Source organism: Eumetopias jubatus, unplaced genomic scaffold (assembly GCF_037043125.1).
Source record: "Eumetopias jubatus isolate StellerSeaLion01/CBP00866 unplaced genomic scaffold, mEumJub1_p1.0 scaffold_13, whole genome shotgun sequence".
NCBI classification, from domain to species: domain Eukaryota; kingdom Metazoa; phylum Chordata; class Mammalia; order Carnivora; family Otariidae; genus Eumetopias; species Eumetopias jubatus.
The window spans coordinates 3885508-3909914 of NW_028274819.1; the positions used below are offsets into that span (position 1 = coordinate 3885508).

At 57.4% G+C, this 24407-nt stretch overlaps 2 protein-coding genes across 5 annotated transcripts in view; one reads left to right on the plus strand and one right to left on the minus strand.

The window, feature by feature from the left end:
- Positions 1 to 17993, plus strand: LTO1 (LTO1 maturation factor of ABCE1). Of its 4 annotated transcripts, XM_088018096.1 has the most exons (6): positions 1 to 194; positions 1489 to 1594; positions 3009 to 3079; positions 6015 to 6132; positions 6441 to 6553; positions 7056 to 8174. In XM_088018096.1, exons 1-5 carry the CDS (start codon positions 88 to 90, stop codon positions 6507 to 6509), a joined length of 471 nt encoding a protein of 156 aa, XP_087874222.1. In that variant the 5' UTR covers positions 1 to 87; the 3' UTR covers positions 6510 to 6553; positions 7056 to 8174. The 4 variants fall into 4 exon arrangements, 3 of the variants coding, with proteins under 3 accessions (XP_087874222.1, XP_087874221.1, XP_027973879.1); XR_015766699.1 differs by lacking the exons at positions 6015 to 6132; positions 6441 to 6553; positions 7056 to 8174 and adding exons at positions 15224 to 15444; positions 17059 to 17993; XM_088018095.1 differs by having other exon boundaries at positions 6441 to 8174.
- CCND1 (cyclin D1) overlaps positions 17324 to 24407 on the minus strand; it is a 10817-nt gene continuing 3733 nt past the window's right edge. The window contains exons 4-5 of the mRNA XM_028118077.2: positions 21215 to 21363; positions 17324 to 18527 (exon numbers count right to left, since the gene is read on the minus strand). Of these exons, the coding sequence (XP_027973878.1) occupies positions 18363 to 18527; positions 21215 to 21363 (314 nt within the window). The 3' untranslated portion in view covers positions 17324 to 18362. The remainder of the gene's footprint in view (positions 18528 to 21214; positions 21364 to 24407) is intronic.

Genomic DNA, 24407 nt, shown 5'->3' on the forward strand with positions numbered 1-24407 from the left:
GCGTGCTCGCGCCTCGCGGGTGGCGGCGGCTGCGCGGGGCGGGGGAGCCCGAAGGGCCCGGCGAGCCGGGTCGGGCGGGGAGTCGCCATGGCCGGGAGTCAAGACATGTTCGACGCCATCGTGATGGCGGACGAGAGGTGGGTGGCGGGGCCGGGCCAGCGTCTTCCCTCGGCTGCGGAGGCAGCGCGGGCCTGGTGAGCCGCGGGCGCGGCTGGGGGGGGCGCGTGGGGGGCGCCCCGGGGCAGCGACGGCCGCGGACGCGTGTGGGGCCGAGGTGCTGTGGCCGCCGCTTTACTTCTCGGCGGCGCGCCACGTGCCCAGCTGCTGCCGCAGACCCGCCTCCCGGTCCGGGCGGCCCCGAGCATCTGCTCGGCCTGCTGACTGCCTTCCTCTGGGGACGCCCGGGACTTGGGTGGGACGGACCTTTGCCATCTGGGCGCTGCCCCTTTTCCTTGTTCCTTAGTGGTGGGACATACGGCAGCATTCATGGACATGCTGATAAATGTGTCAGACGTCATCCTTCTCCCTCCGGAGCCCCTGGGGAGTGCCCAGGGCTGTGACAGTGGGGACCCACGAGTTGCTTTGTGGCCATCTTCCAGTGCCCGGCCCACTTGAGACACCAGTAGACATCAGTCCTGGAAGAGAGCGAACATTTAACCATCAGTCGCTGACATTTACTTAGAGCTTTGTGTGAACCCAACAGTGAGCTCAGGGTTGTATCCCCGTTAACTATTTTAGCCCTTTTTGTGAATTAGATCCTATTATTCACCGTGTTTTACGGATGAGGAGGCAAGATCACTCCCCAGGGTCACATAGCCAATAAGTGGGAGCATACACTGCCTCACTGGGGACTCCAGCAAACTTCTATTTTTGGTGATTGCAGGTTAAGATGGTCCCACTTCCACTGTTGAGCCCTCAAATCCCAGCCGTTCCTATATGCTGGGCACCTCTGCCTTCGTATATTTTGTGGTGATCTGATGGCATTTCTCCCTTGTAGTGTGCGGAGTTATGACGGAAAGCCCTGTGTATGTGGCAGAGAGTTTTGAAGCACTTGATGTAGTCGTGTAGGTTAGACTCCCAGAACTGTGGCTCGCTAACCTGGCTCCATACCAGAGTCACCTAGGAGGTTTCAAAAAAGTAGATTTCTGGGCCTTCCTCTAGACTCACTGAGTAGTATCAGGGGGCGAGGCCCTTGGATTTGTATCTTTAAAACTTTCCTCTGTATTTCTGGTATCTTACCAGGTTTGGGATTCACGAATTTGGCCAGAGGCAGATTGGGCTTCATGAGGTGTGGTGACTTGCTGGCAGAGACTGAGGGGTAGAGCTGGGATCGTGGCCTATGCCTTAAATTCGATACTGTTTCTACTGTACTGTGTCTTGTCTTGCTGAGTCTGGGGGTAATATGGGAGAGAAAATTCCTGGAAAAATTTTCTTCCAGGAAACACACTCTCTTCTGTTTCTTTGATCAAGCTTGCTTTTCCATCACAGGTTTCACGGGGAAGGATATCAGGAAGGCTATGAAGAAGGCAACAGTTTGGGTATGATTGAAGGAAGGCAGTACGGCACGTTACATGGAGCCAAAATTGGATCTGAGGTAAGTGGGACCCCCCCTTATTTTTAGAAATGAATCCTTTTCACTCATAGTTTATAGTTTACTGTGATGATCAGTGTGGTAGAGCCAGAACTTGAGGCCTGTTTAAATGGTGGTGGACTAGAGAATGTTGATGGAGCAACAGTCTTCATCCAGAAGGCCAGCGCATGTTGCCGTACCAGCACACCTCGTCTCTGTGCTCCACAGATACTGTGGTTTTTACACATGGAAGGTCTGTGCACCCCCGTGCCAGGCAGGCCTGTCGGCACCATTTTTCCAGCAGTGTTTGCTCACTGCTTGTGTCTGTGTCACACTTCGGTAATTGTTGCATTTCAAACCTTTTCATTTTTATATTCGCTTCGGTGATCAGTAATCAATGATTATGACTCACTGAGAGTCCGACGAGGGTTAGTGTTTTTTAGCAATAAAGTATTTTTTACTGAAGGTATGTACGTTATTTTGTAGACATACTGCTGTTGCACCCGTGGTAGAGTACGGTGTGGTGTAAACATAACTTTTCCTACGTGCTGGGAAACCAAGCAGTTCACTGTTGCGGTGGTCCGGAACCAAACCCGCATCTCTCTGAGGTGTGCCTGCATAAGGAGGATGAAGGGGTACGGTCTGGGGAATGAGAAAGCCGGTCCTCGGCCACTTCAGTTGACGCCAGCGTATCATGGTGCTTCTGCCACCTGAATCCTTACCCTGTGTCACCCCTTCCCATTGAAGTCATCTGAAATCCATAGTCGTCTTCTCTTCTGGCCTTTGCCCTCGCTGGGCCCTTGCTACGGAGGACCGGCCTCGCTACGGAGGGCCTGCTCTGAGTGACAGCCTGTGGCAGTCAGGACTGCAGTAGATGTCTGCCGGTGCAGAGCAGGTCACCACAAACTGTGTGGGCCTCCGACAACAGACGCTGGGCTGGGTGGTTCTGGCTCCGGGCCTCACGGTGCTGGAGTCTGGCCTGCAGCCATGGGAAGGCTCGCCTGGGGCTGGGAGAGCCACTTCTGAGATGGCTCACTCACACAGCTGCTCTTGCTGCGTGGACCTCTCCATAGCGCTGCTGGAGTGGCCTCGTGACGCTTGGGTCAGTGATGCAAGACAACAAGGCAGGAGTGACGTTGTCTGCTACGCCTAAATTCAGAAGCCACGCGCGGGGCCACCCTGCTGCAGTTAGAGGGGACCACACAGGACATGCAGACCCAGGGGTGGGGCTGGCGGCACCTTCTGGGAGGCTGTCGCCCCACTGAAGGCTCGGCCACCTGACTTCCGTGGTCTCATGCCCAGCAGGTGCTTCCAGAACCACAGCGTGAGAAGCACCACTGCCCTTCCTCCCCACCTTTAGTTTGGGGAGCTTGATAATTAGATACAGTGGAGCTTGTTGCTTATTAATTTCACGCTTAACTGTTTTGTGAATTCACAGATTGGGTGCTATCAAGGCTTTGCTTTTGCTTGGAGATGTCTCCTGCACAGTTGTACCACTGAGAAAGACAGGTAAAGTTTAAGACTTCTTTCTTTTTCATTGTGTGGAGCAGGAGTGTGGTTCCATAGCTTACTCTGACTTGGGGCAGTTCGTGCCTCAGTTTCCTCATCTGTCACATGGAGAAAATAGACCCACAGTCAGCTGCGAGCACCCTTGTCCTTGAATGTTGTCACATATTCACAGGAAATCGTAACTAGCGCAGAGCTCATTTTCAGTGTCTGGTGAACACGCGTTATTACTTGTCAAGCCTTCTTGGAGCCCTCTGCCTTTTCCCTGCAAGCATCAAAGCGCCAAGTGGATTTTAGATCTCCTGCCAGTAAAATAATGTTGAAGTGGATTCTTTCTTCTTGTTCATCTTTCCTCGGAGCTTCTAATAAACGCAGTACGGTAGCCTTGGTATGACTAGGGTCGGAAATGGTGACTCTGTTGTCACTAGGTTTTTAGTGCAGCCAATGAGGTGTGCAAGTGAGATAAGGTGGTGTGTTTTACGTGTGTTTGGTTCTTGGAGGCACTGAGTAAATGCTAGCTATTTTTTGGATCATTTGTAGTCTTTTTAAACTGTTCTCGCCATGTGCTACCCGCTGAAGCCCCCGGGACCCTGTTGCACATCTGTCTTCATTCTTAACCTGGGAACGAAGCCTGAGGTGAAAGGCACGCGCGGCCTGGCCGTCCGGCTGCTCCTGGGAGCCCAGAGTCCGCTTCGGCTGGTGCCCTGCCTCATTCTGATGTCTGCTGCTTTCGCCTGGTCTGGCAGGGGCCCAGGGAGAGTGGATGACAGCAGGGAAGGTGGCAGTCCCCTGTCCCGAGTGACTCGTCTTACTTGAAATATTTTGAATTTCTAGAATTTGGGCGCCTCTGTATTCGAATGTGAGGACAAGGGTGCTCGCAGCTGACTGTGGGTGATGCTGAGATGGCCTGCCCTACCCTGATTGAGTCCCTGGGCCGCTCCGGCGGCATGACTCACTGGCAGTGGACCAGATGTACAAGGGAGCTGAGGCGCACCCGGGCTGGGGATGGTCCTCTGAGGACTGCGAGAGCGGGGGATGGCGCTTGGCAACTTGGGGCACCACTGGGTGGCAGTCAAAGCTGAGCTTGGCTCTCCGCTCCGCGCTCCGGTCCACCAGAGGACAAGCAAGGCCGTCCTTGGAGCTCTCCCTCAGCCTCCCCTTCTCTGTGACTCCGACACATGCCGGCTCCTAGAGGAGTGCCATACCCTGCGCGGAGGGTCGCACACCCAGGGGCTGCCACCCCGGCCCCCCCGGGCAGGGGCCCCCTAATTTCTTAAAGCTGCGCACTCTGTCTGTCTCAGCTAGAGGAGGACCCGTGCCGGTCGGCTGGGGGCTGGCAGAAGCTGTCCAGCGCACCTCGCTGCTGCCCCCTCCCCACCAGCGCAGCTCGAGGGTCTCCTTGAAACTCAACCTAGAAGCCTGTCTCTTAGGGCTGTGGGTCATGGTTTTTTGCATTCTTATGTTAGTACAGCTTTTAAATAATGGTAGAAGGCTGATAGAGGATCTTCTGCTTCTTTATCTTTCAAGTAAGGAAAAACCCCTATCTGTGTTATCATTCAGTAAAATAAGGGGCTTTTAACGCCAGAGAAACCACGGAAGGCAGTATCTCAGACTGAAGGATGGTGCTTTATATCAGATGACCGTGGCTTCTTGATGGACTCGGAGGTGCCCCCCGCCCAGCAGCCTGGTGGAGCCGTGTGCAGGCCAGCGTCTGGCCAGGGCTGAGCTCGAGCTCTGCCGTGTTGTTGGATCAGCCGGGAGCGGGCACACCCTCCTGACAGGCACTGACTTTGACAGTGTGACGGGCCGCGTGTGTTTCTAGTAGCTTCACTGACCAGAGAAGAATAAGTTGCTACTTGCCTAGTTAAAAGTGGGTGGTATTCTTATCATGCTGGAATACAGCCGTTTCCCACATGTCGGCATCTGCCTTCCATCGCCCTGGAAACCGAGTGCTTCATTGCTTTAATTTACTTCCTTTTGACCTTTTACAGTTTGTATTAGAGAGGTAGCCATCTTGTTCTCATAAACCGACTTGCCATCGGCAGACTTCCTCGTGTACCTAAAAACAGCAATTATGAGCAGGTATTTAGGAGATGTTGGTTGCTTTTGATTCATCCTGGGGAAGAGTTCTGTTGAATTTCCATTAATCAAATACCTAGCATCCTTCTGACTCTCAGATGACCCAGTGTGGTCTAGGGGAGGGTGCTTGTCAGGATGTGCACATCTGGGAATGGTCTCCCCCACCCCCAGGTGTGAGCCCCGGTATCCAGGGTCCCATGGAAGCCAGGAGGCTTCATGCTTACTGAACACCTACCCTGTGCTAGGTTTTGGGCTTTACGGAGGTTACTTCTCTTGAAAGCCGTGAGGTGGCTGTTAAGTGTGCGTGTTACAGAGAAGTTAAATACCCGAGGGCCTGGGAACCACCTCACCTCCCAGCAGAGCTTTGCCTTCCTGGGAGAGGGAACGGGACCCAGATACCAGACGCCGATTCCTGCCCTTGGGAGGGAGGGGCTTGCTGGTCTACCTGCCGCTGAACTCCCCAAGGCTGTGAGCGCGACATTTCTGGGTCCCGGAAAATCCCAGGCCTACAGCAGGCTAGATCGTGCCCCAGCGCTCTTTTCTTGCCCGGTTTTGTCTCTTCCCACGTCTGTGACCCAGGCGAGGTCGTGTCGGGTCGCCTCAGTCGCTTGCTCCCTGGCTGGGGTACAGGTATATCCATAAGCTTGATGCGCACTTGATGTTGAGTGCGGGGTGTGGGCAAGGGCACGTTGCTAGGTAAATAAATATTGAGTGTAGTGAGAAAATTATTCACCCGGCTTCTGGACTCAGGCATGCTTAGCACGCCCATTGCTTTCAAGTAAGTGATCAGCGTCGTTGTTACATAAGCAGAGCCCACTGTGGAGAAAGGACTAAAAGTTTTTATTTCTGTGCTTTACAGCAAAAAGATGAAGGCCTTAGAATCGTTGATTGGAATGATTGAGAAGTTCCCTTACGATGACCCTACTTACGATAAACTTCACGAGGACTTAGACAAAATTAGAGGGAAATTTAAACAGGTTTGTCCACTGCATGTCCCTCTCTGATAGGAGTGCCTTTCTCCGAGCCAGCCGCGCACAGTCCCGGGCGCTCACGTCGCTCGTGGTCTCGAGGCTGCTCGTGCCCTTTGCGTGGTCCACAGAAGCACATCATTTTTGTGTTTCTGTGTGAGAAAACTGAAGTTGGTCTAGAGAATGAACAGTCGTTAGAACTTTAGGGGTTGTGTAGACACGAAAAGCTGCAGGTAGAGAGAAAGTTTTGTTCTAATTTGTGAGTAGAAATATATAAGATTTGAAAAAAATACATCTTTTTTCTTCTGTGTTTTCAGCTTTGTTCATTACTAAATGTTCAGCCGGACTTTAAAATTAGTGCGGAAGGTTCTGGACTTTCATTTTGAGGATGACAGATGAACAAAGATGAAACATCAAGGAACAGATGTCCGTATGTTAAGTGTTTAAAAATGTGATTCAAGGCAAAACAATGATGGAGTATTCATTGTTCTGTGGGGAGGGTTCCAGTTTGGCCGGTGAAAGGGCTTCCTTCTCCCTGGGGGCTGCCTGTGTCGCCTGGGTGCCCCCTGTGGCCCCTCCACACAGGCTCAGCCTTTGTTGGGCCCTGTCTGCTCTGCAGTCTGAGTGAGTCCCTGCCAGAGCCCTCGTGGGGCTGCTCGCTCCCGGTCCAGGGTTGTTGGCCTGTGGTCCCCTCCAGCTGGGCACGCCTGGCCGGTTCTAGACCGGGGGTGGCTCTGGCTAGGATTACCCCCCGAGCCTGGACTTGGCGCTCAGAAGAGCAGTTTTTTAGGAACTGAGAGCACCAGGGTTGATGTGATGTGAGTTGGGGGGCGGTGTGCCAGGACTGACATTCACTGGCCCCGAGGATGTGCAGGTGCTGGGCGCTGGGCTTCCCTGTTCTGTGTAATCCCTTCAGTGTTCCCACTTTACAGATGAGGAAACCGAGGCCCGCAGGGACTGCCCAGTCCAAGGGCATCAGCAGCAGAGCTCGGACTCCAATCCTGCGCCCGCCTGTCACCACCATCTTGTGCTGCCTGTCCTGGAACGTGCGGTCACAGCCATGGAGTGGGTCACTGCTCTCAGGCCCAGGGTGCACGGGTCCCCACTGTGCTCCGTGGAGCCACGGGGAGTCACTGTGGCCGGGTGACACAGCACCTGGCTGAGAGGGGCTTCAGAGGGAGCCTGGACATATACTTTGCAGTGTTTCCAGATGGGGGTGAGGCTTTGCAGCATTAAAATGGTTAAGGCGGGAAATACTTCAGGCTAAAGACAAAATGTTGGGCTGCTGCTATCTCTGCAGAGTTTGGGAGCCTTGTGTTGAGGACACTGTGCATCTCCTGTAACACGACTTCTCTTGTCTTCTGCCCGTACTTTGCAGGCATCTGTATCCACGGGGAGGTACTGGGGGGTGTAGGAGGTTCCATCAGTGGTTCTTGAGCATCTCTCTCTGCCTGTCCCTGTGTGCACCCTCAAGGGGGGCGCCCCCAGCATCACTGGCAGGTCCCGCCTGCTCCCGTCTGAGGCAGTGTGTCTGAAAGTCACGCGTGAGATGAATAAAGGGGTAACCGGGAATCTGTTCCAGTTTGTAACATCATCCTGGGTCGTCTGAGTGGCTGATGCTGTGCTGCCCAAGCCAGTGGTCCTGAGAGCCCACCGGGAGACTCAGGGCTGGGGGCCCCGCAGGAGCGGGTGTGGGTGTTTGCTTCCCTCTCGTCCGCTTCCCCTGGCCAGTGTGCTGAGGGAGAGACCGGGGCTTGACCCTGCCACGCCGCCGCTGGCGTGTGCGTCCCTGAGCGCGGCCCTGGCCTCGGCCGCCGGAGCTCCTGGGAGCTGGCGTGCTCACGGCCGCAGAGAGCGCCTGCCCGCGGCCTGAGCCCACGGCCACCAAGGCCAGCAGCGGGCCTCCCTTGCTGGTGGGACGGGTCAGGGGGTGGGGAGGGGGCGACTGTGGTGGTTTTCCTTGGCGGATTGTTGTTTTCTAAGTTCTCTATTGTGGTAATATGTTATTTTACAAGTGGAGAGAAAAATAAATAGCCAGTTTTAAAGCAAAAGGCTGTCTGTGGGAGCATTTATAACGTGATATCCAGCAAATTCATTCCTTACTCCAAGGTATCTGGGATCCAGGTCCGAGGGCAGGCGTGCATTGAGTGGGCCAGACCGCTGCTTCCTGTTGCGTTTCTGTCCACCCGTCTCATTAAAACGTGTTGTAGACACGGTTCCTGCGAGAGAATGGTGCCCCGTGATGAACGTTAGAGGAGGGGTTCATTCCTCCTCAAGGACCCTGGCTCAGCCACCTGTCAGCGGTTGTAACTGATCCCTCCTGCCCAGACTCCCTCTCTGTCCCCCACAGTCTCGGCCTCCCGTTCCAGGGGAGAGCTTCCTTGGAGCTCTCTGGAGTGGGTTTTGTTCCTTTATGATGGAACAAAAACATTGGTTTCCCAAAGCTTTGGCCTGCTCTCTCCTTGTTGGAAACTCCCAGCATATTCTGTGCCACTGTTAGTCCACTCAGGCCACCATAACAGACACCACAGACGAGGCTCACTCAACGGACAAGTACCATCTCCTGGTGCTGGAGGCCAAAGCCCGAGGTCCAGGCGCGGTCAGGGCAGGGTCCTCCTGAGGCCTCTCTCCTTGTGTGTGGACGGCCATGCTCTCCCTGTGTCCTCACGGGGTTATCCCACCGTGTGTGTGTCCTGTAAGGACCCCAGTCACACTGGATCAGGGCCCACCCCGGTGACCTCATGTTACCTTGATTACCTCTTTAAAGACCCCCATCTCCAGATATGGTGATGTTATGAGGTGCTGGGGGTCAGGATTTCAACATTGGAATTTTGGGGACACAGCCCGTAGCAGCCACCCTGAGCAGCTGCTGGGAAAGAATGTTGACCTAGGACTTAGGAGAGGAGAAAACATTTCACGTGGAGCTGCTTCATCGAATTCTGGAATGTGAGTCATCGGGACCAAGGGCAGTCTGTGTACAGGCCAAACTGTCCTAGGAGAGGGCCACGGTTTACTTTTTATTTCATATTCATCATGCTTTTTCTCCACCCAGGGTGAGAAAAGGATTTGGAGGCACTTGGGGAGCCTGTAAGTGGTGTGTTCAGAATGAGGGAAGGGGAAGGTGGGCAGGGAGGGCTTCCTAGAGGAGGTACCCTTCACCCTGCTGCTTTGTGAGCTCTCATGTGACCTCAACCCCACAGACCATTTCCCATCCTATCTGAGAACAGCAGTGTAATTTGGAGAGATCGAAAACTGTAATTACCCTGTGAGGTCCTCCTAATTCCTACAGTAATTCCAGTCCTGAATGAATGAAGTGGGGAGCTGGTCTTTGACTCAGGAAACTGAAGTCACCAAGCGGGGATGGTTGACCAGAGACAGGCGGGCACAGTGTCCAATTCCTATAGGATCGGAGTCCTATAGTTGAGGGCCCCGCCACGGAAGGCTGGATGGCTTGTCCAAGTCCATGTGACTTAGTGGCCTAGCTGGGGCTTTGCAGATTCCTTGTCTGAGAAGGAAAGTCACTCCTAACTCTTCGGGGACTTCTAACTCCTTTCTGATTAAAATCTTCCTTCCTTGGCATCAAGGTCCTTGCTGGTCTGTCCCTCGGGGGCCCTGCGGAGACAGCGCTTTGGCCTCGTCTCTCTAGGGCCCTGCTAGATCAGCTGGGCCTTGGGTGGCGGGGCTAGAGGTTCTGTCTTGGGTGGTACCCAAGCATGACCTCATTTCCGCTGCTCAAGAGTGATGTGCTGGGGAGCGCAAGCACCGTGGAAATGCTCACTGAAGCCTTATTGATGGGTTGGTTCCATCTTTTATACAAGGATTTACTGAGCACCTGCTGTTCCCTGTGGGGGAGTGCCCCTGGGATGGCGGGGTGCTCACTGAACCCCCCCCCCAGCTTGAGAGCTCAAATTCACCTGTTTCAGGTTGAATTGTTCCCCCCTCCCCCCAAAAAAGCCATATTGCAGACCTAGCCCCTGGTACCTGTGAATGCGACCTCATTCAGAAGTAGGGTCTTTGCCGATGTGATTCAGGCATAAGTTAAGATGGGTTGTATTTGCGTGGGGGAGCGTGACTGTTCTCGTCAGGAGAGGAGACACACAGGGAGGGGATGCCGTGCGAAGGCGGAAGCGCAGGCAGGGCTGAGATGGGAGTGATGCAGCTACAAGCCAGAAGGGGTGCTAACCAGCAGCCACTGGAGGCTGGGAGAGCGTGGCCCTGCCCACACCTTGATTTCAGACTTCCAGCCTCCAGAACTCAGCCCCATCGTTTATATTGGGGATTATACTGTTAAATCTGGAAAAGGTAGAAAACACATACACATTGTTACAGTTAAGAATCTTTGAGCACCAAACGACAGGAAGCCCCTATCAATGGACTTAAACAGAAGGACAACAGTTGTCTCCTGGAACAAAAGGGGGGATCTCCCTTCAGGAGAGGCTTGATCCAGCAGTTTGTCCAGAGAGCTGGTACCTTCTTTCTGCTCTGCTGCAGGACTGGCCTCAAGCTCAGAGTCCACCCCGTGGCCTACAGCAGCCCCGTCAGGGTGGTGGAAGAGCCACACTGGTCCCTGGAGTCCTGAGGGGGAGAGGGGAAGGCTGTCTTTTTCAGAAGCCTCAGAAAATGTCTCTCCCTGTCTCGTTGGCTCTGTTAGATTTCACATTCACCCTTGAGCCTGCCACCCTTCAATCTTCCCACCCCTGGGGGGCGGATGTGCTGTTGGGTTTGAGCCCGTCAGCGCCTGTCCTGGAGCTGGGGATGGGGTCATTCCCACCCAAGCCACAGAGCAGAATGGTCAGCACCAGGCAGGGGATTGGGGCTGGCCCGAAGAACAAGAACTCTCTGCTTCGTGAGCCCAAAGAGGGAAGGAAGTATGGCCTTGGCCCTGCCACCCGGAGAGCCGCTGGTTTTGGGGCCTCTCTTTCCACACCTGGATGACGCATGGGGTGATGCTGGCCTTTATTGAGTGGTGACTGTAGGGCGCCGTGCTAAGTAACGCACACACTCGGGCCGTGTAGCCCTCACCCCTGAAAGCGCTCACTGAACTGAGGTTACTGAGCCCCTGTTCTGGGCTGGGTCAGGTCGGAGAGTCCAAGCGAGATGCAGACAATGCCCTGCCCTCCTCCGAGGCTCCGTTCTTGTAGACACAATTACCCCCATTTTTCAGATGAGAAAATCAAGGTGCAGAGAGGTAAAGACACACAGCCAGAAGGTGGCGGGGCCGAGATCCAACCCTGGGTCTTTTCCTCCAAAACACGTATGTGTACTGCATGCACGTATGTGTGTGAGCTTTCTTTCTACGTGACGGTCACCTCACACCCCCGCTGCCAGCGGGCCTGGCTGTCCTTCTCCAGGCCCACCGGCCAAGACAGCGGCCTGACTTCGGGGACTGCTGACTTGAAGCCTGGGACATTGGTGGACCTGACCTCGCCCCGCTGGGCCTCCTGGCAAAGCTGGGCCCCAAGTGCATGCACTGGCCTGTGGGTGAAAAGAGCCGCGTGGAGGCTTCGTGCATTTTACTTATTTATTTATTGAATTAAAATAACGTTTTTTAAAGATTTTATTTATTTATTTGAAAAACAAGACAGAGCACGAGCCGGGGTGGTGGGGGGGGGGCGGTGAGGGGCAGAAGGACAAGCAGCCACGCCGACAGATAGGAGGACAGGCTCTAGACACAAATCTGGCCCTGGGCCCGGCCCTGGCAGTTTCCTGGCTGCGTGATCCTGGCCCAGTTACTGTCCCCTGTCTGGGCTCTGGTTTCCGCATGTACCACAGGAGGCTGAAACCGCCACCCTCAGCCCCTGTGCGGCCACTGCCCATTTGGGCACACAAGGCCCGACCGGCTCGCGGCTGTGCTCATTCGTTTGCCGTTGTCCGGGGCTGCTTTTGCCCCAGGGCGCAGTTGAGCAGGATGAGAGCCTGTGGCCAGCAGATCCTTGGCCCCTCGCTCTGACCCTTTTCTGTAGAATCTGCCCGCCCTTGGCCTAGAAGGCAGAGATTGCAGCCCTGACAACACAGGGCCCACTCACCAGGTGGTTTCGGGATTTAGGGGGAGACTGTGTGTTGAGCCCTGAGCACAATGCCTGGTCCCCTGTTTGTGCTCGGTGAGCAGGGGCTGTGACTCTCCTGAGCTGGACGAAGGCCAGAGCTCCAGGGGTTGGGGACTGGGATGCTCCGCTCAGAGGGAGGCCATGCGGAGACAGCTGCCTGTCTCCACTGCCCATACCGAAAGGGAGAAGGATTGGTGGTCCCAACCTTCTCTGAGAGGCTCAAGGCTGCCTGAAGCGCCCTCAGGAGGGCTCTGCATTCCTCTCCCCCACCCTCCTTGCATGCCCCTGTGAGTGGCCGTGACAATGCCCCGGATGTGGGCCCCAAGGCCCAGGCCGGAGCTGCCCGCCCACCGTCCGCTGGCTATTGTCTGCCCCGGGCCTCAGTGTGGCTCAGGGCTGGGGGCCAGCAGGCCAGGGGGCTGTGGGAACGGATTAGAAGCCCTGGGCTGCGGCCCCCTCTGCATAAACTCCTGATCAAAGGCATTCCTGGGATGACAGAGCCCTGTGCGCTGCAGAGGCCTGTCCGGCGCGCGGGGCGCACGCCCCACACCGTCAGTCCGCCAGGCACATGTGTCCCTCTCGAGCCCATGCTGCGGTGCCCGCCGTTGGGAGTGGTCTGTGGTGTGACTCTCCCCCACCAAACGCAGAGCCAAGGTGTGCAGGCAGCGAGGCTTCCAGGAGGCTCCGGGGGCCACAGGCTCGGATGAGTTCTGGGAACCTGACATGGTGGCTGTGGCTGTGGCCCCCAGGAGCCCGGCAGTGCCCACCTCTGCAGATCTGACTCACCTTCCAGCTCGGCGCCGTGTCCTCATGACACGGGGATCTGCCCACCGCACCCGGGGTCAGGCAGGGCTGCCGCTCTACAGCTCACAAAGCAAGCTGGGCCTGGCCGGTGGGCCCCGGCATGCTGCCCTTTCCATTCTGGTCCCGTTCCCACTTCTGAGCACCTACCATTTGCCAGGCTGGGAGTAGGGCCACAGAGAAGGAACAGCAAGGCACCTGTCCTCCAGGGTTCATAGCCCAGAGTGGGGAACACCCAGCTCTCGTGATTCCTGGACCTCCCAGAGCCACCTGCCAGGGCCAGGGGTAGGAACGCCTGCAGGGTGCCCCCGAGGGGAGGGGGGGCACTTCAGGCACAGAGCTGGAGGCAGGAAGTAGTTTGGTGTGCCCGTAGTCCCCTGGGTGCAGACTCGGGGCTGGAGAGCCCGAGGCTGGGGGGAACATGAGCGAGGGGGAGAGACGGGGGTGAAAGGGAGAAGGGAGGTGAGGGGAGAGGTCGGGGGGAAGATGGGTGGGGGGTGGACAGGGGTGAAGGGGAGAGCTGGCTCAGGTCTCAGGACCATGGATGGAGCTGGAAGGAGCTAGAAGCCCCTGAGCGTTTGGGCACAGGTGGTTGGGAGGTAGGGCAGGCCCCAGGTGAGGCAGTGGGGCCCAGCGAGGACAGGCTTTTGGGCTTGAGAGAGGGGCAGCAGGGGGTGACTTCCTCCCAGAAGTCCCTCCAAGGCTGTTTATTTTCTCCCACAGCTGCTTGGGGCAGCCAGACCTCCCACCGTGGGACAGGGTGGGTGCTTCGCCAGGTCAGGCCTACAGAGTCCTTTCCTGGGATCTTCCAGAAAGGCCCGAGGCAGGGCCTGGGGGACTCCAGAGCCCTCCCCCCCACTCCCCACTGCCCTCTGCACCGCACGGGGGCCCCGGCTCTCTGCCCACCCCCCATGCCTCTCTGCCTTCCCACTGAACCCGCAGACCAGTGCTGCAGGCCTGGCTCCCCCACTTGCCTGCCCCGATTTCCGCTTGAACCTGATGCAGTGAGATTGTTACCTCTGCTCCCCTGAAACCGCTCCTCGGGCTACCCCTGGCCTGCCCCTGGGGCTGGGGGCCCGCCCGGCTCTGACCGCCCCTTGGTCTGCCGGGCCGGAGGCCCTCTCGGCGTGCCTGCCCAGTGTGGGGCTGCTGGGGGGCAAGCAGCAATCCCAGTGCGAGTGCGTCCACCCTGCTCCCAGGCACTCCAGTGCGTAGCCCATCCGGAGGTTTCCCGCTGGGAGGAGGGGCACCCTGTGGAGCAGGGCTGTATACAGCAGGAGCTTCATAAAGGCCCCAGCGAATTGACCTGACAAGGAGTGATATCCTTGGCATGTGACCTGGCTTCCCTTCTGAGCACTCACCACCCGACAGCCCGGGGTGGGGCGGGGTGAAGACACCCTGGGGACCCCAGACTCTGGGAAGAGGCCCAGGCCCCATGGAGCCGGCCCTGAGGCCTGCTGCTGCCTTCCCTGTCCACTCCCCACCTTGGGCTGGAAACGAGGCCGGCCACGTGCATCTGAAGCCGAGGCGGACGTCACAGGTGTCCACTAGGTCTCCCAGGTCACTGGGTCCGTGTGAAAGGCCACCGGACTGAAGCCCAAACATGCGCTCTGCTGTCCTCCCCAGGCTGGGGGTGCCTCGGGGACCGGGACCGTGATTCACCAAGAGCAAACAGCAAGTTTGCGCCAGAGGGTTAGGGAAAGCTGGCTTGTTTATTTTCTTATCTGCAAATAGCCGGGGGGCGGGGGGGCTGCTGGGGAGACGTGGGCTGGGAGCCCATCCTGATCTTGCCACTCAGGTGGTGGGAGCCGCCTCTGCAAGGCGTCCTGACCTCTTCCCAGCCCTTCCCCCCATTTCCTCGAAGCCAAGAGCATCACATACTCCCTCTGTATCCCAGGGGACCTCTGGCAAAGTCAGGAGTCATTTTCAGTGACAGTGAAACAACCAGAGACAGTCCTGTCATCTGGTGGGTGGAGGCCAGGGGTGTGGCTCAATGCCTCGCAGCGCACAGGACAGCTCCCCGCGACAGAGGAGGATCTGGCCCCAAACATCGGCAGTGCCAAAGCGGGCACCCCCGGCTGCCTGCCATCCCCCCGGCCCAGGACCCAGCAGCTCGGGCCCTGTTCCTCCGCCCCGCGCCCCAGGAAGCAGGCAGGCACCGTACTGGGGTTTTACCAATTTTATTTCTAGACTTTTCACGTTTGTCTTTTGTTTTCTGCTGGAAACGTGCCGGTTACATGTCTGTGCCACAGTGTGCAACCAAAACACACACAGACCAAAAGCGCCCACCCACCAGAGACCCTCGCAGACTTGCTGGTCACAGGACAGACTCCGCTGTGCTCCCCAGACCTGCCACCGGCCTTTGGCCTTTGAGCACACACAATGTTCACCCCCCCACCCCCCCACGAGGACAGACCGTCCCTCAAGGACCCCGTTTGGTTCAGACAGAGATGCCGCAGCCAGAACGGATGAGGTAAGCAGAAGCAGTGTTCCTGCAGGGGCGGGGCGGGGCGGGGCCAGGGCCTGCCAATGGCCAGGGAGCACCCAGGCTGACCCAGCTGGGGGCAGGGGCCGCCCGTGGTGCAAATCCTTTTGGTTCGGCAGCGTGCTGGGCAACTCGGGCACACAGCACTGTTAGCTGGCTTCACTGAGATCTGGAGTCTTTTTTAAATTAGCATTATGCTGCAATGAGGAGAACCAACAGAACACTAGTACATAACGACAGATGCAGCACCCGGAACTTTCACCAAGTCCAGAAGTGATTCCGCTCATCCCAAGTGACCGAGTCCTGCAGCACAGCACCGTGGTGGCACGTGACGACACACTTGTTACCATAATAATAATATAATAATGCAACTTTCATAGCTACACGTAAAGAACAATACAGCTGTAGAAACTAGGACGGTGGCACGCCCCAGTCGGGTGGACAGCCCAGGGTTACAGGCGCAGGGAGAAGGAAGCGGTCGCGGCCCCAGGGGCGCCAGGCTGCGTGCTCGCTTGCGGCCCGGAGCCCACCCCACCAGGCCCGTTTCGCGATCCCGGTCCGCGTGCCCTGGGGAGCAGGAGGCCGCGGGTCAGAAGGAGCCTGACCGCCTGGTCTACACATGGCTAAGAGAAGCATGAGGTATCGTGAAACAGGAACCTTTTTGGAATAGAGCAGTAAATCACATTAAGTCAAAACTGATCACATAAAAAAAAAATCTACAAAAAAAAGGCATCCTTAGTACATTTTTCTATGAGAAAATTAAAACTAGAACATGGCAGTATATGACATTGTAAAACAAAAACAAAAAAACTGATCTTCCAATAGCAGCAAAACAATGTGAAAGAGATACAGAAAAGCAATGTGAATCGGTTTCCAAACTGTGCCGGGAAGTCATCGGTAGCAGCGAATCGGGAAACTGAGCCGCAGCCTGCCCGCCGCTTGGTCCCGCCGTCGGCCCTCCGCACGCCCACACGCCCCCCTGCGTCCCCCGCCAAGCACCAGCCCTGTGCTCTCGCCGCCTTCGACTCTCCCTACGTAGTCATTCCGAAAAGGTACACAGCCAAGATGTGCAAATTGTCTACTGGTTGCTAAAATTTTTTCAAAAGGGGACAGTATGTTGGGGCTGGACTTGTTTTTGGGCACCCTAACCTTCTGTGGAACTCCGAGGCCTCTCAGATGGGGTTCCCATTGGAACACCACCAAGACGGGCTGAATCAGCCAAATCCATGCTCTCTGTGTTGTTCCTCAGGATCTTTTCCTCTCTCCTATGAAAAAGGACCTAACTTTGACAAACTGTATGAAACCTGCAACATCAAAGGCAAAAAAGTGTGTGTGTGTGTGTGTATGTGTGTGTGTATGTGTGTGTGGGGTGTGTGTGTGTGTGTGTGTGTGGGTATGTGTGTGTGTATGTGGGTGTGGGTGGGTGTGGGTGGGTGTGGGTGGGTGTAAATCAAGGGGAGATTGCATTACTTTATAAATCATACTGGCCTTACGAACATCCTCTGCAATCCTCTGCAATAAATATTCTTTTTAGCCTTAACTATAAATTATATATTTTAGTGTTTAAAAACCTTCCTAACCCTTAAACTACGCGTTCTCTAGGTCAACCTTTAAAGGCCCCCTACGCTTTCAAACACCAGTTGGCACCAAGGACTCCCGAACTTCCACTGCTCTACAGAGAAAGGAATGCATCATCCTGGCAATCTAAGAATGCACTTCTTGACCGGAAGCTCGCCTTCAAGAACATCCCCTTCCGCTAACTCCTTAAGTGACATGCACTTGCCTCGCCATCCTGTCTGCACACAAGGACGTGAATATTCCCAAACCATTCCATTAAGAAACTGCCCCCCCACCCGCCCTCCACACACAACAGAAACAAGAGAGATTCCCTATAACCACTGGATTGAAAGTGCTTTGAAATGGAATGGTTCTAGAATATTGAGAAGGAAAAAAGAAAAAAAAAAGGAGCTGTGGATTTCACCTGGATGTGAGCAGGCTGCGGGTCTGTGGGGGTGAAAAACCAGCATCTCATCAACAGGCAACTACAAAAATAGGAAGATTATAAAAATAGAATATATTACGTCGCTATGGCGGGTTCTCTTTACCAGCAGCGCGGGCCGGGAGTCGGAGCTGGTTTTCCGTGTCCACTGTGCCACCAGCCGGGGCCCTGGCCACCCGCTCCGGGTCGGGCCGCGGGCGGAAAGAGGGCCAGCATGCGACCACGCTGAGCTCTATGCTACGCTAACTGAGGTTACATCAGCCACGGACAGGTGAAGAGGTTACACACCTATCTACGGAATAAAATAAAACACGCGCAAAGGACTGATAAAGTGACTACATGCACGAGCAAGCGAGATGCAGGGTACCTAGGACCACCTTAAAGCCGTGCTCCTCGGGGACGGCACACGAGCGCGTTTGCTACCTAAAAATCCTCTTCTACTCCAAAAATGGTTGGTTGGCTTTTTTCTAGTTTTTAAAATGTTTTTATGCTTTTTTTTTTCCGTTTTGTTTTAAACACGTAATCAAATCTAATCCTCCCCTGCAGACTCGTTCCTTGTGTTAATGCCTATCCTTAACAACACAGAGACACAAACACATCCATATAAAATCTAGTTGATTATGGGGTATAAGATCCTCTATTTTTGTAGCAAACCTCCCCCCACCCCCCAGCTCAGGGTTATGCAAATACTATTTCTTTTTTCTCTCCTTTTTTTTTTTTTTTTTTTAAGGACAGTTTTTCTTCTTTTGCTTAAGTCAGAGACGGAAGGGAGGAAAGAGCAAAGGAAACAAACCGACAGTAAAGGAGAAGGAAAGCTTTCCCTTCTGGTGGTGACCGGTCCTGGCAAGGAACACGGTCCTGTCAGGGGAGCACCTGGGGCCGGCCCCTCCCGCGCATGCGCGCGCCCTCAAATGTTCACATCTCGCACATCGGTGGGCGTGCAGGCCAGGTCGGCCTCCTCCTCCTCCTCCTCCTCCTCCGCCGCCTTGGGGTCCAGGCTCTGCTGCTGGGCCTGGCGCAGGCTGGACTCCAGCAGGGCTTCGATCTGCTCCTGGCACGCCCGGAGACAGTCCTGGCCGGAGGGGAGACAGGGGTCCTCAGATGGAGCCTGCCGGCTGGGCCCTCCCCCAAACACCAGCACTTGGTCCATTTTAGGGAAAGCGAGGCTCATCTAAAGCACTGCTTCCCCCAAATCGGGTGAAGGACAATGTGGAGCCACTGCCCAAACCCCAGGACCGACCAGCATGGGCTCCCCGCTTGGCCACCTACTGCTCCCCCCGCTGGAGAAGCACACACACCTACTTAGGACCAAAGGCCCCACGCAGGCCATCTTCCGTGCACCAGGACACCCTTGGGCTCTCGCCCGGTGTCTCCCTAACTTGCCCTGAGGCCCCCGGGGCCCGAGCCCCCGCTAGAATTCCTCTGCCAGCTTCTGATCCCGGCTCGCTGTTCCCACCGGCCCCGCCGCTGCCCTCAGCGGATTCGGTGCCATTTGATCCAGGCCAGGGAGGCCCCCTGAGCCCTGCTTTTCGGACTTAACCTCTGCCATGTCAGCCCTCGCGGTGAACCCAGCCTTCCGTGATGAATGGCCGTCAAAAGGGTTAGGCTGTGCATGACTGAGAATGAACGCTGGGTGGCCTGGGGGGGGGGGGGGGCGGACCCTTTGTCCCCCTCCGTCCTCGCCCGATTGGCCTGCACCCTGGGAGAACGCACTGGCCTGGCCCGGCGCCCTCCCCGAGGTCTCAATGCCCAAGATGAATCTTGGGAGTCCAGGGGCCTCCCCTGGTCTCACGGGAGCAAAGCTCCCGGCAGCTCGGAGGTGCCGGTGTCAGGTGGCCCGTCCTAACTCCTGGGATGCCACACTGGGCTTCTATTCTAGAACGAGGTAGAGTCTCCAGGCCAGCTTGGAAAACAGACCTGTGCCTTTCCCATAGGAACAGGGAACCATGGGCGCACCTGGGGAAGGTGCCGCTGAGCTCCCAACCAGGTGGGGCTGGAAACGGGTGTTCACTGCCTAAAAGGAGTGTATCCAGGCCAGCAAGGCTTCCGAGTGAGTCCCTGGGGCTCGGCCATGTTTGCAGAGCTCTACGTTTTCACATGGAGGGCCTTCCTACCCCACCCCTTCCCTTAGCCAGCTTTACAGATGAGGAAACTGAGGCCCAGAAGGCCTGGTGTGGAACGAAGGACTCCTGATAGCTTCCCCAACCCCCAGCACAGCCCCCCAGTCCCACCCCCGAGGCCCGGCGGCGCCCGCCCACCTGCCCACCTGCAGTGGCTCTCGGCAGGCAGCTCTTAGGGGGTGTTGGTGTTCCTGCCCCTGGGCACTCGGGATGGGGGGCTGTGTGGCGGAGGGGTGTAGGAAGGGACTCCCCCCGGCTGCATGGCCCTAACTTCTTCCTCATGGCCACTGAGACCTGCAGCCTTAGCCCGGGAAGAGCCACGACAGCGACCGCGGCGGCTCTGGGGAAGGGCGGACGCAGCTTGCGGCCCGAGGACACGTAGGGCTCCGGGGCCCAGGCTTTTCTGTGTCTGGGCTGTGCTGCGTTGGTCGCCGGGTAACCGGACTAGCGAATCTCAGTCTCAGCTGATTTCCCCGCCCCTCAGCTGCGATCCTGGTTCCGATCTGCAGCTCTGTGCCCAGACTGTGGTGTGTCTCCCTTGCCGAGGGTGAGCCACAGGGTGACGCCGGCCAGGACACCCCATCGCTCCAGGAGGCCCAGTAAGCACGGAGACTGAGAGGGGAGCCCCCCGCTCCAGGGACAGCCTGCTCCCAGCAGGGAGAGAAGCAAGAATGTGGTCCCCTCCAGGCAGCCGGCAGCGCTGGGCAGGGGACGGGGAGGGGGCGGGCAGGCTTCTGCCCACAGCCCGGCTTTCCTTTCGTCCATGGTGCCGTGAGGCAGCAGCTGCTAGGACCTACAGGGCCTCCGGGGCCCTCGAGGGCGGACCACCAGAAGGCAGCCCGAGCCCGAGCCCGAGCTGGACCGGGGTCAGGGCGGTCACTCGCTCCCACTCGGCACACCAGCGGAGGCTGAGGGCTGACCCGCCCACCTCGCTGGTCTAATCTGGCAAAGGCCACAAACCCCCATAACTGTGATTTCCATTCTTCCTCTAAGACAAGAAAGGAATCGGGAATCCAACAATGGCGTTTTGAAGAAGGAAGACACAACCGGCCCCGGCTCGGGGCCCCGAAGGCCGCAGCCTCTCAAAGGGGCCGTAAAACATGAGGTTGTCTCCACGGGCCATTGTTGTGTCTGCAGACCTCACAGAAGCCTTTTCAAGCCCCCATTTACGAGCCATCCGCATTGTGGCCCAGACAAAGCCCAACTGGGCCCCAACTCCACATGCCATTAGGGCACGGATCATTGACGGGCCTGCCTTGTGGCCCCTCTTCCTGGACGGCTCCCCGGGAGGGCTGTATGGCTCCCGCCTGCTCCTGGGAGCCCCGGGGGCGCCAGAAGCCTGAGGACCCTCCTGGCCCACCCACAAGTTCTGGGAGATGCTTCTCCTTCCAAAGGAGCCCCGGGAGAGTGGGGTGAGGCTCACACCCTATGAGCCTGGGCCCTGGTCCCATGCCTCTGAACACGGCACCTGGCCCCTCCCCCACATGGTCCCCCCCATCATCTCTGGGGGCCTTGGCACGAGCCATGGCATTTCCCATCAGTGAATTTGCAGCTTTGGGCCCCCAGGTACTAGAAGTTTCTAGCAGAAGAGAAGGATAGAAGCCAAGCTAGCACGGGGGCAGTGCACTCAGTCACTTACCGCGTCACACTTAATCACTTTGGAGAGGAACCGAGTGAGGCGGGGGTAGGACAGGAAGCTGCTGGAACTCCCCAGGTGCAGGCCTTGCACGGCGGCCACCACGCTCCCAGCTGCCACCATGGAGGGCGGGTTGGAAATGAACTTCACGTCTGCGGCAGAGAGGGAGAGAGGCAAGGGGGCCGTGAGCTGGGGGCCCCCCACAGGACCTGCGATCCTGGCAATCCCAAGCACCAGCTCCACATCAGGGCGCATCCCCGCCGACGGCTGGCCTGGGCCGTGGATTCTGAGGGCCGGTGAGGAGGTGCTGCGGCTCCCGGCCCCACCCGGCCCCGGACAGCAGAAGCCAGGCCTGGGGTTCACCTGACTCGAGCTTGTGACGTTCACTTGAAAACAAAAAAAGCAAACCGAGGAAACCGCCATTGGCAGCAACAAACCACAAAGGCCTCTGGGGAAGGGACGAGGGACGTTGCTGTACTTGAGCCTTGGCAGCGTGTTGCTTAGTCACAAAAATTTAAAAAGGTGACAGACTACAAGGGACAAGACGTGCTGCCGGGCCGCAGGGACCGGGGGCAGCCGGTCAGGTCTGCACTCTGGGAGGGCACACGGGTCTCGCTGTCCCTCAGGGCGGCCCTCCAGGAGTGCGCACGGGACGGCCCTCCCCATCGTGGCATGGGATGCTTACCCCCACTGTATCTTCCTCCTGGGACCAGCGAGGGTAGCGTCTCCTCACTACCTCACCTGCCAGTCACCGGCACGCCCTCCCCTCTGCCCTGAGGCACAGCTCAGATGGGGGGGGGGACTCCTGCCTTTGTTCCCGGGCTGAGCCCCAGCACCTCCCGCACTTGTCATGAAAAGGTGGGGAAGCGGGAAGGATGTGTAAGTGGCCACATGGGGCCTGTGGGCTGCCATTCTGTGGTACCCAGTGAGGAATTCTCGGTCGGGGAGGTCGCTGATTTCTGCATCTCGATGGCGGGGGGGCACCGATGTGGTACCTTTGTCAGCCCTTTCGTCAGTCCCCTCTTCAGCGCATGGAGGGCCAGGACCAGGCTGGGTGAGCGGAGCGGGAGGGGCCTCGTGGGCCCGGGGGTGCCTCCCCAGTAGCACAGCGGAGGCTACGTCCGGGGAGCAGACCGCAGGCCTGGCCGAAGGAGTGTGGCCAGGCAGGGGGCTGGGGGGAAGGGCAGCCACCCCGGAGGAGTGAGAGAGCCCACTGCCAGGCGCCGTGAAAGAGAAATCCCTCAAGAGGCAGCCACCTCTTTCCCTCTTTAAATGAAAGAGCAGTGCCACCCAGTCTATGAGCCGGGAGCCACGAATGACAAGCTTTTCGTTGAGACACATCAGGGTTGCAAACAGAAATTGCTGCCGTCCCAACAACAGTTTGGCTGGACCTTGAGACTGAGAGGGATGGTGTAGTGGTGGCAGGCTCGCTTCCGAAGCCCGCCTCCCCAAGAAGGGTGTGTGTGCGTGCGCGTGTGTGCAGGGCTTACACGTGTAGATGACTGTGTGCGTGTGTATGTGCGTGTGCGTGGTGCAGGCTTACACGTGTAGATGACTGTGTGTGCGTGTGTATGTGCGTGTGCGTGGTGCAGGCTTACACGTGTAGATGTGTGTGCGTGTGTACGTGCGTGTGCGCGGTGCAGGGCTTACACGTGTAGATGACTGTGTGTGCGTGTGTATGTGCGTGTGCGTGGTGCAGGCTTACACGTGTAGATGACTGTGTGCGTGTGTATGTGTGTGTGCGTGGTACAGGCTTACACGTGTAGATGACTGTGTGTGCGTGTATGTGCGTGTGCACAGTGCAGGCTTACACGTGTAGATGAGGAGAAACCCCACTGCATCCCCAAAGCTCCAACACTTGCTTCCACTCTGCCTAGTGCTGAGAGCCTGGGGCCGCGGCTGGAGGAAACACTGGGGCCATCGCTGACCCTCGCTAAGACCTACTCACTAGCTTTGATGATTGGTCAGCTTCCCACCAGCCCCGGTCATTTGCTTACTTAACCCACTGCAGCACCCCGAAAAGCTCCAGTGTACACGGATGTATATACACATTCACAGAAGAGCAAAACCCAACCCTGGTATGGGGGATATGTGCACTTGCGTGGGAGACCCAGTTTGAACACCCCCCGCCCCGGCACCATCAAGCGGGACCCTTGCTCTGTGGAGGACAAAAATATCTTCCGGGGTTTTTGCTCATGCCTCCACCTCACTACCGTCTCTGCCAACCTGTTTCTGAGCTGCCATCACGTCACTCAAAAGTGAGAGGCCCCCTTGTGACCAAGGGTACGCTGAGTCTTAGGTATATTTGAACCGTGCAGGCGAGGATTCTGAGGGCCCTGGGGGTGCGGGTGACCCTCTCCTCCTCCTGTTCCCTGTGGGGCCCTGCCAGCCATCCCCCCATCTTCCCTCCAGGGAGGCCCAGGCCTTTGGGCGCAGGCTGCAGCCTGCAGACGGGGGGTGCTTGCCGGGCCCAGTCTCAGACAGAGGCCCGCCCGGCACTCAGGCACACCGACCCGTGGCAGCTGGGAAGTCAGCGCCGAAGCCCATTTACGGCCTCTGTGCCAGGCCTGCTCCCCGCACTGCCAGGCACTGCACGCCGCTACACACCCCGCTTCTCTGGGGTTCTGGGGGAGGGGGAGCTCCCGACCGCCCCCGCCATCCTGGGGGGGGGAGGGTGTGCAAGAACCGTTCCTTGCATTATCTCCAGGAAACTCTGCTGTTTCTCTGAACCACTTTTAGCTCCATAAAAGGCTGCCTGGAAGTCTCCAGAGGCCTCTCTCTTCCGAGGCGCCCCAGCCAGAGAATGCCTCCCTGCCTGCTTGCCGGGCTGGCCCCTGGAGGCCGAGGGCATGGCCAATGGGAGGCTCCCCGCCCCGGGGCCAGAGCTGCCACCCCTCAGATCCATCCAGGCCCACCGTGTCCCCCTACTCCTCTCACTTGGAAGGGATCGGAGGAGAGGGTCATGCCTTGAGCAGGAGGCGGAGGATGGGGGAGCCGGCAGAATCTTTCCGACGCTCGCCTGACCCAGAAATAGCAGCCATCGGAGCACCCCGACATCAGGAGGGTGCCAGGAGATGCCAGACTAGGGGTTCTACCGCTTGTGGGAAGGGAGTGAGTGATAGACGCCAACTTCGCCCTTGGATGCCGTGTGGCCCTCCGGTTGCCCACAGTGAGCCCCAAACACACATGACAGCTG